This window comes from Suricata suricatta, chromosome 2 (genome assembly GCF_006229205.1).
Source record: "Suricata suricatta isolate VVHF042 chromosome 2, meerkat_22Aug2017_6uvM2_HiC, whole genome shotgun sequence".
NCBI classification, from domain to species: domain Eukaryota; kingdom Metazoa; phylum Chordata; class Mammalia; order Carnivora; family Herpestidae; genus Suricata; species Suricata suricatta.
This window is the reverse complement of record NC_043701.1, coordinates 58,118,286-58,137,798: the sequence shown is the minus strand read 5'-3', so window position 1 is coordinate 58,137,798 and position 19,513 is coordinate 58,118,286. Positions and strand designations below refer to the sequence as shown.

Genomic DNA, 19,513 nt, shown 5'->3' with positions numbered 1-19,513 from the left:
CTGGAGGAGGGATTTAGGGAGGCTCGGTGAGGTAGACTCTGTGATGCCCTCAGGGCCCCCTTCAATGGAAGGCTGTTGAGGCCCCATTGTCCTCACTGCCTGGGGTAGACTTGTCACACAGCCTTCAGCTCTCAGCAGCCCCTCCAGCGTGTCCTGATTTGCTGAGAAACTTCTGTATCCAAAGCCTTGCCAAGACCATGCCCCTTCCTGGATGGCCCATATCCAGTAACCTATCCATCTGAGAGTTCAAAGCCCCAACTGTGGCTGCTCTTACGGACCGTTCTAGCTTCCAAGCTTCCTCATGGGGTTGGCAAAGACATCAGGCCCGTATCATGGCTGGACCTCTCTGCTCACTCCTGATTCCACTCCCCCACCCCACCCACAGGGTCAGTCGCAAAGCCCATCAGTTCTTCACTAACAGGCTACCTGCCAAACTCTCAGAGTTGGCATCCTATCCAAGGGTGGTGAGCCTTGTTTAGAACTTGGACGATATGACTCCAGAACTCAACCATTTTAGTCTAGCCCTCTGATGCCTGATGCAGAGTGGAGATGAGAGCAGAATCAATTTGAGCCAGACTGTGAGCACCCTTTTGTGTCATCCCAAAGAGCTGAGATGTTATTCTAACTCCAAGGGAGAACCAGCAAGGATTTTAAATGGGAGGATGATAATGGCAAATTTTTTTAATGTTTATTTACTTTTGAGAGAGAGAGAGAGAGAGACAGAGAGACAGAGCATAAGCAGGGGAGGCCCAGAGAGAGAAGGAGACACAAAATCCGAAGCAGGCTCCAGGCTCTGAGCTGTCAGCACAGAGCCTGACACAGGGCTCGAACCCATGAACTGTGACCTATCCAAAAGAATTTCTGCCAATCATGACCTGAGCCAAAGTCGGATCCTTAACCAACTGAGTCACCCAGGCAGCCCTGAAAATGCTTTAATATGGTCTCTATGCAATAGCACAGGGTCTGGACAGTGAGGGAAAAGGTCACCTTATCTCCATAATGGCCATGGTTGAGTCTCACTTTATTTACAATCCCTTCTTTAACCTTCTGGAAAAAAAATGTAAACGAGAGCAGGTGGATTAGTGGCAGGATACAGGCAAGATACCTATGAACACACTTACCCTGTGCATAATCCTTACATATGTGGATGGCTTCCAGTTTATCTTCAACACAAACCGGCCTTTGAAGTCCCCAGGGGCCAGTTAGGATACGACAGGAATAATCGATGCTATGCTCCCCAGGCTTCTCCCCTTATATGAGGCCCCCAACATCGGTCTCGCAAGTGGAATAGAAAGTCTAAGCTTGAGCGCAGTTGTTCAGAGGAGCTGTGCACCAGCCAGCCGGGAGTTCAAGCTGCCTGGGACCAGATATGCCAAGAGGCCCTGCTGAGCCCACGTGCAGCGCCTGCTACCAGGGAAAGGGGAAGCCATTAGACCCAACTCTTCACCAGGAGCCTGGGGTCACCCAGGAGACAGCACCTTGTTTGTTGCTCCACCTTGGGTTGTCTCCGTGAGAAGGCACTCAGAATGCTCATGTTATTGCCCATCTTCCTATCTCTCACCATATGTCACGATGGCAGAACTCCTAGAAACCTGGAATGCATTTCCTAGTTACATAGCCGATAGTATGTACTTCCTGCAAGTATGTTATGGCTCTAACAAGCACATTCTTATTCACCTTTGAAGAACAGAGGATTGTCTTGGAATGCTGGTATACATTTGCTATGTTAGTGAATGGGCGTGAGGGGACCACATTTTATATCCATATGAACCTCCACAACACTGAAGGCTCCTGCCTCCAAAGAACAGAACTGATCATCTGGGTAGACTTACTTAGCTTTGTCTGTTTGGATCCAAAAGAATTTCTGCCAAAAGCAGGTGTCTTTTTTTTATATATAATTGTTCTTAAGCTGCTGTCTTGATAGGCGAGATGCATGCTTTAATCAAACACTGATAGAGTCTTTGGAATGTCAGGCACTGAGCTGCGTGTGGAAGTCACAGAAGAGATGTAAACTTCAGCTCCCGCCCTAGATGTGCTGTCTGACATGTTGGTCTGATTCCCGAGGCCAATCCTCGTTCATAGGAGGAAGGCCAGGCCTTCTGCATCAAAAGCAGTCACCCAGTTCATCTAAAAGTCACTTCATATCATTTACTCATAAAATAAAAATAAAGAGACCCCAAAGCAGTTTATTTCTAGGAAATTATAATATTGAAGTTTATGGCTTCTCAAGGAAGGAGCAGAGTAGATGTTTTTCCAACCATTTTTTAAAGTTTTTTTTAAATAAAAAAAAGTGTTTTCAATGTTTATTTTTGAAAGAGAAGGAGAGAGAGAGAGAGAGAGAGAGAGAGAGAGAAAGCGTGAGCAGGGGAGGGGCAGAGAGAGAGAAGGAGACACAGAATCTGAAACAGGCTCAAGGCTCTGGGCTGTCACCACAGAGCCTGACGCGGGGCCCAAACTCGCAAACAGTGAAATCATGACCTGAGCCAAAGTCAGTTGCTCAACTGAGTGAACCGCCCAAGTGCCCCTTTATCAACGTTTATATGAAGGGGAATGGAGAGGCCTTTTGGAGAAAACGGGACCTGATCACACATCTGTTTTCTTAGTGCGGGGTTTCCCTGCCTTGTGCAGCACTCACAGGGAAAACTTAACTACACCAGAAACTGGGAGGCAACTCCACAGACAATCCCTTCCCCAATTAATAAAAGTCATCTCCTCACTTCTTTTGTTTGAATGTCCTGTAGGTGTCCTTGTTTGATTGTCCGAATGATTGTCAAACAAAGAAAAGTTGGCTGTGGAATGACTCTCTTAATGGTGAATTGAAATCCCTGAACTTCGTCTTCCAAGAAAAATACACACCAGAAAGGAAGGGGGAGACCTTATTTCTCTGCCAAGTTCATATTCTATCCATTCTGTTAAATTAATGGCTGGTACATTAACTCTCTTTTACATTTAAATCATTTTTACTTGAAATAACCTATTTTATAATGTATTCCGTGATTACTATTTGAATACGAGGTGACAAAGTTCACAAGAGGGAATGCATTAAAAAATGTTTAGAAAATTATAGGATTGTTTAAAAAAATTTTCTGAAATGGAATGCAATTTTCAACACATTTCCTGGGTTTACTTACCATAGTTTTATTGTTTTACTTTGAGCAATTTGCAGACATCTCTATACAGCAATTTACTCACTCTTCCCCCCACTGCCCCTCCTGGAGAAGGGGTTTGTCAGAGAGAACGGCATCTGCGGTGGTCATAGTGTGGGAACAATGGCTATGGGAAGGAAATGAGTGTCATTCATTCTCAGAAATCCAGAAGTCACTGTCTCATGTTACTTTTCTAAACACATAAGAGAAAACTAAGGAGAAAGACAGTAACCCATGAGTCTATCATGTTTTGAATAAGTTTACTTCCCGGAACAATACCTGTACGTGTTTTGGTTGTATTCCAACATGCTTCAAAACAACCTTGTCGGCAGGTTCTAAAATATAAAATGGAGTTATTTTAGAGCCAGCTTTTTAATTGTGAGATTTCATTGTAAATTTCGAGCACTGTATTTTGCGGTAAGGAAACTTTTTTTCCGAAACTCTGGGTGTAGCCCAACCAACACCTTTGAGTAACTTGCTTTTATTGTCATTGTGAGGTGGAGCAACCCACCTTCAGCTGCCAATATTCCTAAGGTTTCAAAACAATTGCCATGTTTACAGAAACTAAGGAAAATAGAGTTCTAAATGTAAAATGGTAAACTTGTTTCTTAACTCTAAAAAAATTTATTTTCTTAATTTTATAATGTCCTGGATATATTAAAATGTGTTTTTCTTGGTTTTGTTAACACGGAGGTTTTTAAAAATAAAATGAAAGCTTTGGTGGCCATTTCTACCCTACCCGCCACCCCCATTAGCAATTGTCTACTAGGACACCGCAATAGAAACTAAGAGAGTATTAGTCTCAAGCTAGAATTAGGCAGTTGAGCCACAGATCAAGTTCAAAACCTATAGCCTTTAAAGTAGATGCTCATGGACACATACTAATACAGAGAATCATCTTCCAGTGCCCCCTTCTTACAAGTTTCTGCTCTAACACGTGTGCTTGCTTTCCATTGCGATCCATTTCATCCCGATCTCTTCTTTCTGGGATAGAAAAGGTGCTACACAGGTGATAATAGTGAGGATGGCACCATGCTCACTTAACAGTGATATTTCATCTAATAGTCAGTTGAAAAATGTTACCATCCTGCCCACTTAATGCTAATGCAGATGTGTTTGAATTCTCAAAGCGTGTGCCATCTCCAGGATTCTTTTTAAATCAATAAACTTTATGTTAACCAATCTGCATGAACATTAACAAAAGAACCAGAAGGAATTTTGTTTAGGCCTAGATGGTTTATGGAGCATCTGGATTTGGAATATAAAATCCTTCCTTTAGATATAGTCGAGACTGGCCAAGGTGGATGACAAACTTGTTCCGTGGGTCCATTTGATAAATCTGTGGGTAACTAAGTAATAACATCACCCAACTTTCCTCAGACTACATAACATAGAGCACAAGTCCTACGTGTTATATGCAAACGGGAGACTATGATCAAATATTGGGAAACAGGTAGTTTTAAGTTATTAGTTTTTAAAATCAGTACTTTTTAATGACAACTTTTTAAAACAACTTGACCAAAAATCTGTCACAGAATTTTGAGACCCATTAAAACAAAAGTTTAATGAGAAAAAAAAAAACAAATATTGGGAAACATACACTTCACTAGGCTGAACAGGTTTCTTTACCTGTGGGCAATTTCCAGAACCTTTAACCTACCAAGATGCACTGTCCATCACCAAGAGGGAGATGCTCATGCACCGTTTCCCAAATCTATTTGATTCCCAAACCTTTTATTCCAGAGCAAATCTTAGACCCAGAGGTCCATTAAACACACTTTGGGAATTGCTGTAATTCTCAAGGGTTCTAACAAAATATCTTTGCTTCCAGCATGTAGAGCCACAGCTAAAAAATGTTACTCTAAAGAAAGACATTATAGACTTCCACATTAATCTGATAAATTCTTAGAAACTACATTTCCCCTTATTACTTCATAGCTTTTTTCTAAAACAAAAAGAGAGAGAAAGAAAGGGAGAGACTATCTTGATTAATGTGTTCAAGTTCTTGAAACCAAAATTTTGGGGAAAATCTGTTGATTTAATGTGATGCTTTTCATTTTCTATTACTATATTTTAAGTGATATTTTCTATAAAATGATTATAGAATCACCTCTAAATTTAGATGTTTTCTCTTCTTTGGGTTTTTTTTTTTTTTTTTACTCTCAGCCATTTTGTTTCCTCCATGCACTGCGATATAGAAGCATAAGAATATCAAGAATGGTAAAATGTGCTCCTATTTTTTTAAGTCAGACCAAACGATAAGCAAACAGCACACATGCTAATCTGAAAAATAGAGCAAAGCCTGAGTAAAACTTTCTACTATCAAGGGGCACTGGGTGGCTCAGTCTGTTAAGCTTCAACTGATTTTGGCTTAGGTCATGATCTCATGGTTGCGATATCGAGCCCGGTGTCAGCTCCAAGCTGAGTATGGAGACTGCTTAAAAATCTCTCTCCCTCTCTCTGCCCCTCCCCTACTCATACATGTGCACACACTCTCTCTCTAAAGAAAAAGAAGAAAGAAAGAAAGAAAGAAAGAAAGAAAGAAAGAAAGAAAGAAAGAAAGAAAGACAGAAAGACAGAAAGACAAGAAAGAAAGAAAGAAAGAAAGAAAGAAAGAAAGAAAGAAAGAAAGAAAGAAAGAAAGAAAGAAAAAACCTTCTACCATTGAGGCACAGAAATATGTCCTCCTAAACCCAAGGAGTTTCATACCTCAGTGAGTCTGACGCTAATCGTCAGCTGCTGCCCGAGGTCCCTAGTGATTACCAGCCTCCCGTCCACAATGGTTTTCTTCCACATTCCAAGACAGGCCAGTTCTTTGTCTTTGCACTCGTTCTTGAAAATCTTTGCTTTGACTTGCAGTAATCTATTAACTTCAGGTAATTTATTTTTTATTCAACCTCTATGATAGATTTAAAATTCTATTGCTATTCCCTATGACAGCACACTGTGGTTCCTCTGGTCCTGTTGGAAAGGCCCGTGGCCCCACTGTTTTATTGCATCACCATAAAACGTTACTGTTTGAAGGAATCTTGGAGATCATGTCATTCAGGGTTTCAGGCCTCAGTGTGTCTCAACATCCTCTGAAGAGCTGTCAAAACCCAGATTGCCCCTTTCCCCCTCAGAGGTTCTGATTCAGCAGGTCAGGGATGAGGCCAAGAATTTGCATTTTTAGCAGTTCCCAGGTGGTGCTGATATTGCCAGTCCCGGGAACCCCACACTGGGACCTGCTGTGCTAGAAAGCCCTTTCTTCCAGCCCACCACAGAGAATCTGAACATTCCTGGAGCTGGCCTGAGACCCAAACTTGGCAGAGCTATCAGGGAAGGGAGGGAATCGAGATCTCTCCAGGCCTGGGGGCAGCTGAGGGATGATGGGTTGGTTGACCTCAGTGTTTATCAGGGGTATCCATCAGGGAAGGCTAACTCTACAACACTGCTGTGGCTTAACTGCCCATTGGGGACCGTTTTTGAGAACCACCGATCTAGGTCAACCTTTTCATTTTATGGGCAAGCAGATGGAGTTTGGGCAGAGCAAGGAGGCGCACACACCCAGTCTGCTGCTGACTCAGGAGGAGCGCCCAAGGGACCTGACTAACAGCGATTTCATATTCCCCCCTCCAACACTAGTTACCTAGTTCCTGCCTGGAAATGCAGGGCCAGTCATTTCTCAATGGTTACCACTATTGGCAAGAAATGTTTAAACATATTTCTCTTTTTGCTGATTGGGTAGATTGATTTCTTCAGTGACTTTCTGCCCCCTTCTCCCTACATGCGGAAAATTCTGACACAGCTTTGCCTTTGCTCTCGGTGAGATTGAGCTTTATGTTTTTTCAACCTATGTTCGGTTTTATTAATGGAAACTTCCCAAACGATCTATACAACAACTTTTTATATTTTCTTGGCTTACGGCTCCTACAGGTAGTGGTTCTTACTGTGAGCTTAATGTTTTTAGAACAACTTATAACCAATATATTTTGCGAGCGCAGAAGGATTTTATTTACCTCTGAGCATTCTGGCAGTGTTTTTTTGTTTTGTTTTTTTGCTTTCTCTTTCATGTACTTATCTTCCTCTTTCTACTGAATCATATTTCCTCTAATAATTTGGCCATTTGTTTTTCCTAATTGCAAAGTTCTCTTGTCCGCTCGGGGGCTATAGAGGGGCTAACATGGGTGTGGCTGCTGCTCTTGTGAAGTGTGTGTGTGTGTGTGTGTGTGTGTGTGTGTGTGTGTGAGAGAGAGAGAGAGAGAGAGAGAGAGAGAGAGAGAGTGTGTGTGTGTGTGTGTGTGTGTGTGTGTGTGTGTGTGCGATCTCCCAAAAACATCTCTCTACCCTTTTACCCTTTGTCGACAATGAAGGGAGCCTCATGGGTGTTAGCCTAGGACTGCAGAAGGGCACCTACTTAAAGATGGGAGTGATTTGACCAAAAACAGCATTTTCTTCATCTTATAGTTTAAATTGGTCAATCTAACCCTTATTGTGAATTCAAGAAAGTAGATGTTTTAAAGTTCAGTTGCAGACTAACAATAAATGGGTTGATTTCTGCTGGTCCTTGGGGAAAAGTTATGCATGACCCAATGGTACTATTGTTTTGTGGGAAGAATAGCATATCTTCTGACTAGCTTTCTTGTACAACGGCTGTTCAGTGAATATATTTTATGAGGCAAGCAAGCCATTATGCGTAATAATAAAATTCAGTAACAGTTTAAACAGGCTCTCCATTTGCCAAGAGTGGATAAAAGCAAGATATTATGTGTCATATTTGGTGCAGGCACATTTGAATAACCAAAGTGGTTATTGGAAGGAAAGGAAGAAGTGTATATTTTGTTCCTTATAAGTGATAAGTTTAACTTGATTTGGACTTAATGAAAAGTTTCTTGAGTTTCATTAGCAAAATCAGTATCTATCTATTCAAAAGAGCAAAATAGCTCCAGAGTAAATATAGACTTCCATCTTCTCTGGGCAGAATGTGAGAGACCTGAAATCTTATAAACTAATGCAATCCATATAATTAACTTATAAAATTATAATTTATAAAATCACAGCTCATTCTTCACACAAGGACCCAGTCATGGTAGATACATGGATACAATTGACAACTTATAATCTATCTTTGTAATTTTTTATAACCGAGAACATTCTGTATTTTCAGAGATGATGGCTTTCTTTTTATTAATCAAAATCCAATTGTTAATTTTTGGTCAGTCAGCATTTTAGAATTCCCTTTGCAGAAAATACACAAAAGGATTTGATGATTCAGTGACTATCAATTAGTGTTGTTTCCTGTGCTGCAAAGCTGTTGAGGCTACTTCCACAACATGGATGTGGATATTCAGGTGCTTCTGTGGCAACAGTCCGCAGGGAAGTCACTAGGGAAACACTCTCTACCACATGAACACATGCATGCCACGCCCACACGTGCTTCCTAATGTGCACTTCCCTACCTGCTTTCTCTGCTTAAGAACCCAGCCCAGAATTTCCCTGACCCCATTTTGTGCCCGTACTGTGCTGTGGCCATTCAGAAGACATGAGGAATTCTGAGATGTTTCCACAACTTTGTGCTTATTCTCTTCTCCTGTCTGCTTAATTGATCTGCCATTTATTTATTCAGGATTGAGCGCCCATCAATTATTTCCTACAGCTCGTCCTGATGCCCGTCTGTCCCTACTGAACTAGCCAGCTGCTAGCTGGCACTCTGAGCACACCCCTATCCCGGCTTGTACCCATTGGTTCTCTCTTTTTTTTTAATTGAGGTATAATTAACATATAACATCATATTGTTTCAGGTGCATAATATAATGATGTGATATTTGTACGTATTACAAAATCAGTCTCGTTAACATCCATCACTACACATAGTTACAAAATTCTTTTTTTCTTGTGACTTTAAGATTTACTTTCAGCAATTTTCAACTATGCAATACAGTGTTATTAACTGTAATAAATGCCATGCCATTACATTCCATGACTTATTTATCTTACAACTAACTGTAAGTTTATACCTTTTGATCCCCTTCACCCATTTTGCCTGCCCCACCCTGGCCTCTGGTAATCACCAGTCTCTGTCTATGAGGTGGGGGAGGGAAGGGGGGACGGGTTGTGGCTGTTTTTGTTGTTCCACACAGAAGTGAGATCATACAGTTTTAGTCTTTGTCTGACTTATCTCACATAGCATAATGCAACTTGAGATCCAAGTATGTTGTTGCAAATGGTAAGATGGCATTATTTTTATGGTTAAATAATATTCTATATATCATTATAAATAAATAATATGTAACTATTAATATATATTAATATTTAAATATAAATAATATATAATAAATATATATTTATTTGTTATATAACAATATTATACATTATGTATAATAATATACATAAAATCACAAGGGACACTTAGATTGTCTCCATATCTTATTTATTATAAATAATGGCTGCAGTGAACATGGGGGTGCAGGTATCTTCATAAGTCACTGAGGTTTTTGTATTCTTTGGATAAATGCCCAGAAGTGGGATTGCTGGATCCTATAGTAATTCTATTTTTAGCTTTTTGAGGAGCCTCCATACTGTTTCCCACAGTGGCTGCACCAGTTTGCATTCCCACCAACAGTGCAAGAGGATTCCCTCTTGGCCACATCCTTGCCAACATTTGTTACTTCTGGTCTTTTTGAGGCTAGCCAGCCTAACAGGTGTGAGTCATATCTCATTGCAGTTTTGATTTGCACCATGGGTCTTGATTTATCTGTCTACATATCTGCCTCCCCCATACCTTGAAAGCTCTTTGGGGGAAAGACCGTATCACTGTACCTGACATAGAGTTGATGCTCAGTGGTTCCTGAATCAGTGAACGTGAACTAGACTGTGTTCTGTGTGCAAAGTTACCCCAAAGCACACCCCTTCTCCAATGCAGGGCACCCCTCTGCCCCTGTCCTTGCTCCTGCAGACTCTAGTTTGACCCACCTTCACCCAGTTCCACTCAGTTTCCCAAGTGACCATTCTGAACCAGCCATTGCGATCTCATTGTATCTCTCCATTCTTGGCTATAGAATGAAGGGCAAGCCCCTTAAAGTGACAAGTCATCCATCCATAATCCCACACTTTACCTCATCTGTACCACTTCATGTTCCCAGAATATTCAAGTGCCGATGTGGTGGCTCCACGTCCACCAAATGCCATCTCTTGTCTCCACACTGCAATCCCTCTATTGCCAGTGATTGAAAAAAGTGTTCTCTCCCTTCCCACCTTCTTCCCAGTCAGCGTTTCCTCATCCTTTAAAATTGAGTTCCCAAGTGGTCTTGTTGCCTGAGGCCTACTAGGGCTCCCCACTGGGTTCAGGACACCCTTTTCTTGCAGGACCATGGGACTGCGTGCAGTCAAAATCAAGAGCTATTGATTAGACTGGAAGCCCCTTAAGGCAAGAGGCTGTTGCCTTGTGCCTGTATCCCAGGGTCTGACTTAGAGCCTGTACCATAGTCTTTGGGAAACATCTCATGAGCGACACTGTCCTGAGGCTCCCATGCCTCGTCTCTCTTTGAGTTGGGGACTACTGTAAGTAAATTAGGCACTGGGGGTGGGGGGGGAAGGAGTGAGCTGTAAGCTCCGTAGCTATAAGCCAGAATAATACCAACTATCGTACTGTGGCTGCAACTTATTCTTTAAAACAAAACAAAACAAAACAACAAAACAAAAACTATAGCCTTGTTTCTTTCATCACAGGAGTGCTCCCGACCACTTGTTTAAACTGGATGATAGAATAAAAAATACAGGAAGAGTAATTTTGAAATATCAACAAATACACCTAACTAATGTGCCATGACAATAGGCAATTGGTAAGAGCAGCACTATTGTATGTAAGTAAGAAAATAGCATGAAACTCAATAAAGAGATAGATTTTCAGGTTATTAAATGGTGGACTAGACAGAAAAGGAAATGAGATGTGTAAGCTTGTGGTAACACAGTATTGGGCTGCATATAACTTGGATACAATCTGATTTAGAGTTAGTATGTTTCCATAATGCTGACCTCTCTACCTCAAAATCAAATACATTGGGTTGAGTTAGAAGCTAGCGTTCCCCGCCCCCCTCCCTTGCCCATACACACACATACAACTCTGGGCTTGACTATTTTATCAGTAAATTTAAAAATGAAGAAGAAATGCATCCCTTCGAAGAGCTTCCTAGTAGTTGCCACGAAATCACAGTGTGCTGGCCACACTTGTTTATTTCCCTCCTCTCCTCAAGTGTCCCTGATCCCTCCTTACAGGTCTGTTGATCATCCTGCATTACCTGGACCTGACCCTTGTAGGATCTACCTTTTTCTCCAGGGTACTTCTAGAATATTCTCTAGGGATCCATGTCTGCTCACAGTCCCCTCTGTGCACCTGCAATGACGTCCAGGGTCTGTGAAGCCATCTGAGTAGATCCCCACTTCTGCCTCTACATCCAGGGCCTCCAGGAGCCATAAACCATCTGCCCAAGTGGCCAGATACCTCCTGAAATCCCGGCACTGTGAGGCTGCACAAAGGAGAGCATACCCCACCTTAACTGATCCGCACTCTGTCACCTGGCCTGAAAGCAGCAGTTTTTATGCTCAAAGACAGATAGGCTCATCCTCATCTGCGGAAACATGTCAGTTTCCCCTTGTACTGTGCCCATCATGTGGGCACTGAATCAATGTTTGTGGGATGAAGACATTAGTGAAAGGAAGTGATGTTTGCACTGTAGCAGGTTATGATAATGTTACACCTGGGTCCCCTGGAATCCCTTTTCTGTGAGTTGCTTCTACCCTTTTGGGGGGGTTTCAGCAACCAGCACCTGCAGCTCCCCTTCCATCCCTCAGCCACCAGTATGCACTTTACCCTAAGAGCAAAGAATCAACACTGCCAGGGACTAGATTTCCAGCCCATCCTTGACTCCAGGGGCTGTCGACTGGGACTGCCAGGTGCCGTGTGAGAATATCCAACTTCCTTGCCTTGGATTGGGACAGCTCTGAAGCCTGACTCACACTCCATGGCCCCTACAGGATCAGAATCCTCCCTTCCCCATCCTGTTTCTGGGGAACCCAACTTCAAACATTAGGTCATTTTAAAAATTCCTCCGAGGGCACCTGGGTGGCTCAGTTGGTTAAGTGTTCGACTTCAGCTCAGGTCATGATCTCACAGTTGGTGGGTTCAAGCCCCACGTCAGGCTCCATGCTGACAGCTCAGAGCCTGGAGCCTACTTCGGATTCTGTGTCTTTCTCTCTGCCCTCCTCTCTCTGCCCCTCTCCTACTTGCTTTCTGTCTCTCTCTCTCAAAAATAAATAAACATTAAAAAAAATTCCTCTGTTAGCAAATATGGCTGGAGATTAGAGGATTATTAGGAAGATACTATACTTGCAATTTAGTCATAAAATAAAGCTTATTCTAAAACTCTCCTGGAATCAATGTGATTTTACATTGATGAACCAAAGATATATCAGGATGTTGTAGTGCCTGGGTCATTGCTGCAGACCTCCAGCACTTCAGCAGAGCCTTCCAATGGGCAGAAAGTTGGATGGTCAGCATCTCTGCAGGGAAATGGGCAGAACGTGAGTGGCAAAGTGTGGCTCAATATTAAAACTCACAAAACTGATATGTTATGAGAGTTTTGTAACATAATAATCATGAGACCTAGGGGGACAGACTCATAGTATAAAACCCATATTAAATAGGTTGTTGAGATTAATATCGCCAGCCTTCCAACATTTGTCTACTGGTATTTCCTTGACCTTTTTAAGAGAAGACTTGAGGGTAGTAAGCAGAAACACCGAATTGGTCAAAAGGATCCCAAGGGACCAAGAGGTACATTTTTCACATCTAGAGCATAAGAAAAGTCAAGGACCTAACGCATGTAAATGAACTCGGAAAACCACACTTGTCCTCTGCTTCTAGGCAGCCGTTCCAAGTCACTCACACCTTAAATGGGAGTAAACGGTGATGAACGCATTCATGAGCATCCTTATTTAAAACAAATGGTGCCACAGTTTCAGGGTTGTAAATTGAAAAGTTAGTAGCAAAAAGAGCTGCTCCAAAATCCATATTCTATGGAATCCACATAGCTCATGAGGAGAATGATAAAACTATAGATCATGACCAATTATACTTTAAGGAAAGGTTTTGAGCCTGCTGCATTCATAACTCCCTCTTGGAATAAAGACATAAACATAGAACATAATCCCTTAGCTAAGTTGCCGCAGGCTGCCATATTTTGTTAATAAGATTCATAAGAATAGAATACTGTAGGGGTGCCTGGGTGGTTCAGTTGGTTGAAGGTCCGATTCTTGATTTTGGCTCAGGTCATGACCACAGGGTCATAGGATCGAGCTCCGTGTCAGGCTGCCTTTTGAGCTTTTGAGCTGAGCGTGGAACCTGCTTGGGATTCTCTCAATCTCTCTCTCTCTCAATCTCTCTCTCTCTCTCTCTCTCTCTCTCTCTCTCTCTCTCTCTCTCCCTTCTACCCCTCTCCCCTGCTCCTGTTCTCTCTCACTAAAATAAAAAAATTAATATTTCAAAAATTAAATACCATGATCAGCAAATTTTTTATGAATAGTATTGTGTTTACTAATGCTCAGATTCAAGAAACCTGAATTCTTTACCAGGCTGTAGGTTGTGAGTCTTTTAGAGAGAGAGAAGATGGAACAAAGACATCCCTATATCATGTAGTGACATAATTTATGCTGACTTTTTTTTGAGAGAGAGAGAGAGCCACAATCTCGACCTGAGCTGAAATCATGACCTGAGCTGAAAGCAAGAGTTGGACACTCAACCCACTGAGCCACCCAGGGGCCCTTTTGATGACATTTGTATGATGTCATACGTATGACATCATCTAAGAATGCTCCTGGAAGAGACTCTAATTGAAGCTTTTCTTCTCATTGCCACCTAGTGTTCTCAGATAGCAAAGATGTACACAAAGCAGAGGAGATCTGGAAATATAAATTTTTCTTCTCATTGTGAAATGAACACTAATATCCATATTGATGTGTGGATGTAGAAATAAGCCATTGCAAATCCTAAGGAAGCATGTTTACCAATCCTCGTGCATGCCTTCACTCTCAAATCAGCAGGCATGGGATGGAGTCACTCACAATATTTTGACATGAGGCAGGAATTAAATGCCAAAATGGGTGTCCTTGTGGAAACCTGAAAAATGTTGTAAACTAAGAATGAGGCTGAGATGCTAGAAAGAAGATCTCCTTCCACTGGTCTGTCATGGCCTACCTTGGCCTCGTGGGCCAAACACAGCTTTCTCCATAAATTTCTCTATAAATAACCAAGTATGAGAAGTCCAAGACAAGCAGGTTAAGTCAACTTTTCAATTCTTCTTTTTTATGTTCTCCAGGATGAAATCTTTTTAAGTGGCCTCTTTGTCTTCTAAGTCATGAAACCTCATCTAACAATCACATTAGTTAGCTGGGAGCTTCCTTCAAGCTACTCTGTAAGAATAAGGAAAATAAAATCAGAAAATACAATTAAAGTATATAGAGGGCACATTGCCTGTGTCCCGTTATTTCCAAGGGGAAAAGATATGTGTAAAAGTGAGTTCTAATTCTGATAAACTGATGAGTTCAAAATCTTCATGCACAATGTGAACAGTGAAAATGATAGCTGGCACTTATTAATAGCATAATAAATGCCAACTATTATTCTACAACTTTTGTATGTAGCAGTTCATTTCATCCTCATTATAACTCTGAGGATGGGACCATCTTTACACCCATTTTACCCATGAGACAATGAGACGTAGTTTACTTGAAGTCACAAGCCAGACAGTCTGGTTTCAGAGCTGATGCCCTCCTCTGTGTGCATGGATGGGCAGGGCTTTGGAGCCCTTCCTTGCTGGTACAAAACTATTTTTAATAATTATTCTCTGTTATTTTATTTTCTAAAACTGGGGGGGGCAAGGGACCATCTTAAGAAATTAGTGTTTCTCTTAGTAGTTTTTTTTAGACTATCTTATGAATTATACAACCATAGCTTGATGGATTCAAGGCCCAAAACCCATTTGGTGGAACATCCAAGAATCTGCAAATCCTTGTTTTGGGAGCATCCCCATTTATAAACAAGTCTGTACTAGAATTTAGCATGACTTTTGAGTCGGTCTGTGGAAAATGCAAGCATATAATACAATCAGCCTTCATTTGGGCAATCCTTTGCTGCTCAGGCACATTGGCAATGAAAGATCTGAAGGCATAAACTTGGCAGCAATTTCAAAATATCCAGTTGGTCCTAGAATGTCAATGTGCTCATTATGTACATTTGTTGTGCCTGGGCTCCCCACTGTCCAAATCTACCCTGAGTCTCCAATCAAGAAGGAGTAGTAATAGGAACACTGCTAATATGATATGACTGGGGACAATACAGAGTGACATGACCCGAGGTGATGAAGGGAACACTTATGGCTTCCCGACCATTCCCTCTCCCTCTCTGCCACATATGTTGATGCATATTACATCCCTGCCTTGGCAGTCATAGGCAGAAAAGCCCAAAGATATTTATGAAGCTGCATCCATCAACAACACCAATGGTCCACCTGAAACGCTGTCAGCTTGCACATTGACTCGTACCCACCATCTGCATCCGCCATACCCCCTCACCTTCAGTTCTGGCTCTATGTCCAGGGGCCAGCAAGGCATCTCCCCAGAGCCCCCACACCTTTCCCAAAGACCTAGGGATGCAGGGCAAGAAATAAGAAAGTCATCAAGTTGGCATTTGCTCCATTAAGAGGGAAAGGCAGCAAAGAGAGGAAACTAGGACCAGGATATAGAGGAAATAAACATTGAAAATCACCAAATTCTGTACCTTTGTGGTTGTCAAAGCAACCTTCTGGAACAGGACAAGGATACTCACTCCTGGCCCCATAACACAGAGGCTCAGAGCCTGCCCTTACGTAGTCACTTTGTTTCATATTCAGAACCATAGTTGAACCTTTATATACTGCCTGAATTTACAGCAAATACATATGCCCATAGCTGAACAATTCACTTATGTCCTAAATGGAAGGACTTCTCCAGTATTATATCCAGAGAGGAATTCCATAATTTCCTATTTCAGTTTTTGATTGACCGAGGTGTTTTAAGTCATATTGCATAAAGGAAGGGTAAATGTAGCAGCAGGCACATGAGCCAAGAATGGTGGACCAAGAGGTAATCAATGTCTTTTCTGGCAGTTTGGGGAAGGTATTCCTAAAGCATCTGCTCACTTGGGGTGTGAAAACAGGTACACAGCACAAACTCTTTCACCAAAGGTGGGCAAGCCAAAAGCAAGGAGAGATTTAACTTAACCATTTAGCACGATTTGCCCCATCTACACTATAAAAATAGGAAATCAAGAACAAGGCCAACCTGAATTTTAAATCCCATTGTGGTAATCTGGGATAAGACAGGGTTTCTTTTAGGCTGATGAATGAGAATTGTTTTTCTCCTTAAAAACAAAATCATTCTTGTCTTTTAGGAAAGAGATAAAAGGAAAAGACACATACAGTAATGAGTTTAAAATGAGTTTTCACTTCTTTAAAAAAAAAAAAAAGTGCCAGGTCAATGGGATTTCTGTAGGACCAGTTATGTGAAATTCAGTTACAGATTAATAAAGAAACCAAAGAGATAAGGATATCACATTAATGGAAAAAGAATTATTAAATTCCTGTCCTTTTTGATGTTTCCTCTAACAATTAGTATTCTGTCCTCATCAGGTGATACAAAACTCTAGGCAAATGTCGAAAGGAATAAAGCAGTAAAATGTGTCTCAAGGGAAAGAAAGAGGGAAAGAGAAAAAGAAAGAAGAGAGACTGAATTGAGAAAGTAGAAAAGAAAAGTAGAAGAGCTTCCGGGACCTGCACTGAGTACAGCATTAATTTTTTTCCCACCTAGTCTTAGTCTTGGCAGGCTTCCGCTCAAATGCAGGAATTTCATGGATGTGGGAACTGGTGATGGAAAATGCATTATTATACACAACAATCGTTGTACTTGAGAGGAACTATATGGGGAAAAAATAACACCCTAGAATAAATACAAATGAAATTCATGTATCAAAACCAATACTGTGAAAATAGTTTAAATGTTTCTTGAATTTATATCTAGTCATTAACCTAAATGCAGATTTTAGTTCAAGCTACACTTCTGCCTCATGGTCAGAAGGCCTGAAAACCTGTGGCGTGGAAAATTGGCAGGATAAAGAATATTGAATTGGTCTCCATGGAAAAACAGGTTTTGGCAGCTCTAACCTCCTCCTTGAGTGGGTCCCCCCCAAACCAAGTCAAATTTGCTCCCTCTTTCCTTGTCCCAGGAAAGAGACCAAGGAAAGGCCATATATTAGCTAAGACAGCAAGTGATAGATGTCAACATGGCCATTCACCAAAGGACCTTCCTAATTGGCCTTGAGTCCCATGGTCAGGGTGAGCACTACCCCAATCCCAAGAGTCCCAACCCTAAACTCACCCTCTGAGAGCACAGAAGCTGGAGGTTTCCATTTCTACTGATTTTGGTTTCCTTCTTCCTTGGAGAAGAAAGGGAGTGAGGCATCCACCTTACCCAATGACCTTAAAAGAAACTGCAATTCACAAACGAAAATGATAAATTTATTTGCAGAAATCCTTCACATCTGTTCCTGCCCTCCAATCCTACTCCCAACCTATTTTAATACATATCTAATCTGCTTACCTCAAGGAAAAAAGACGTTTCCCCAGTTTTATTTAGGCCAGAAGACAAAATCTAGGGACCTCTCCAAAATCATTCATCCACCTGACAAGACCTTCATGGTCCCCAGCAACCCTGGGGCCCACTTCACTCTCTCCTGGGACCAATAATCAACCCAGGCTCCCCTCAGCAGCCCAGTGTTGGTGGAGACTCTCTTCTTTCCAGCCTCCGTTCTAACCACCCACCCTCACCCCAAGAGCCTTCAGAGGGAATGTTCGCCAAGCTCCCTCCGGTGGGTTCCGGGCCCTTTGCATGAGTCAGTGGAGTGAGAACTTCTTCCCCCATGTGAATGTTGTATCCGTGTGCTGTGTGCCTCTCTTGGTGGTTCACCCTGATCTTTTCTCTCTTTGCAGCTGGTTAATAATCCACTAGCAAGTCAGGCTGCAGCGGCTGCAGCAGCCATGGGCTCCGTAGCAAGCTCACAGGCCTTTGGCAATGCCCTCTCCAGTCTTCAGGGGGTCACGGGTCAACTAGTTACTAATGCACAAGGACAGGTGAGTGGGAGATGGGAACAAGAGTGAATTTTTATGGCAGATTGAACTCGGAAAGGAAATGAATTTCTTTTGCATGACAGTGATATGTAACCGCATCCATTCAAGGCAAATAAATAATGTTTACTAGCAATGTCAAGAATAGGAGAAGGGTTGGGAGGTGTTTCTATATTTTAGAAGCAAGATATTTTTTGCCTTCCCCTAGAATGTCTTACGTGTTATTTTGTTTTTATTTCTGTGCAACGGCTCTTGTTCTAACCTTAACTGAAGGAAATCCTTTTCATGGTGGGGCATTTTTTTAAAAAAAAGTAAATTTTAAAAATAAAATTTGTTTTGCTTATTTATTTATTTATTCTTTTTAAACTTGGACAATGGGGGAAACTGATAGGATTCCTTCCCTCGTTGATCTAAGATTTTTAACTAGTCCTAAGTAAGCCAATTTCTGAATGTGTGGGGACCTGATGGAAAGGACCCGGCAGTCCTGTAAGAGAAACAAAGGAAAGGGGGCAAGAGCCTCTGGCTCATTCTCCTGGAAGCTCCTGGAAGTTTCTTGTATGCCTGCAGCTTTCCTTCATTCCGCCAGGGCCATCGAACCTTCCTCATGTCATGGGCAGTGTGACAGTGTGCCCACGTCCTGGTCTCCGGGACACTGACAAAGCTTCAGATAAGGGCGGCTCCCCCTTTAAGACCCCAGTAACCCTAAGAACTCCATGAAGCACAAACCAGAGTTAAAGCTGAGGATACCAGAAACACCCTCCGTTCAAAACCTCGGCACAAATCCTCAGCGGTTAGGGCACCTTGACCTCAATTGTGGCCAGTGCTGAGGGTGGAGCCCAAGGGAGAAGTCGCTTGCATCCTCTCCAGGACTTTTCCTCCCAGAGTTATTTACTCAGCAGTGAGTTTATGGATCCCTGCCTGGCCTGCTCTGTGGAGAACAGGAATTGCGATGTCTTGAACCCTGTTTTTATTTTACATAAAGAGTAAACAGAGATACGTTATAAGCTAAACCGTCTCAATCTGCGTCCCAGGGGAAAAAAAAAGCTGACCTTGTTATATTTCCTGGGCGGGTGCAGGATTGTCCCGTCAGAACCCCAAGGGCTGAACGATGGAGCTTGTCAAAGAGCAGCCCCAGGTAATGAATCATCTTATCACAGGTGCACACCACACATATTA

The 19,513-nt window shown here is 42.0% G+C and overlaps 1 protein-coding gene and 2 long non-coding RNA genes across 3 annotated transcripts in view; 2 read left to right on the top strand and 1 right to left on the bottom strand.

Annotated features, from left to right (window-relative positions):
* The window catches only part of POU6F2 (POU class 6 homeobox 2), a 118,683-nt gene that overhangs the window by 47,199 nt on the left and 51,971 nt on the right, over nt 1–19,513 (top strand). Inside the window, exon 2 of the mRNA XM_029926691.1 lies at nt 18,203–18,343. Coding sequence (XP_029782551.1) covers nt 18,251–18,343 — 93 coding nt within the window. The 5' untranslated portion in view covers nt 18,203–18,250. The remainder of the gene's footprint in view (nt 1–18,202; nt 18,344–19,513) is intronic.
* On the top strand, nt 5,751–14,682 carry LOC115281390. Its single transcript, XR_003904280.1, has 3 exons — nt 5,751–6,022; nt 10,854–10,966; nt 14,498–14,682. It is a non-coding gene; the product is annotated as an uncharacterized LOC115281390 (long non-coding RNA).
* LOC115281397 lies at nt 14,081–15,884 on the bottom strand. Its single transcript, XR_003904282.1, has 2 exons — nt 15,753–15,884; nt 14,081–14,591 (listed from the first exon to the last, which is right to left on the bottom strand). It is a non-coding gene; the product is annotated as an uncharacterized LOC115281397 (long non-coding RNA).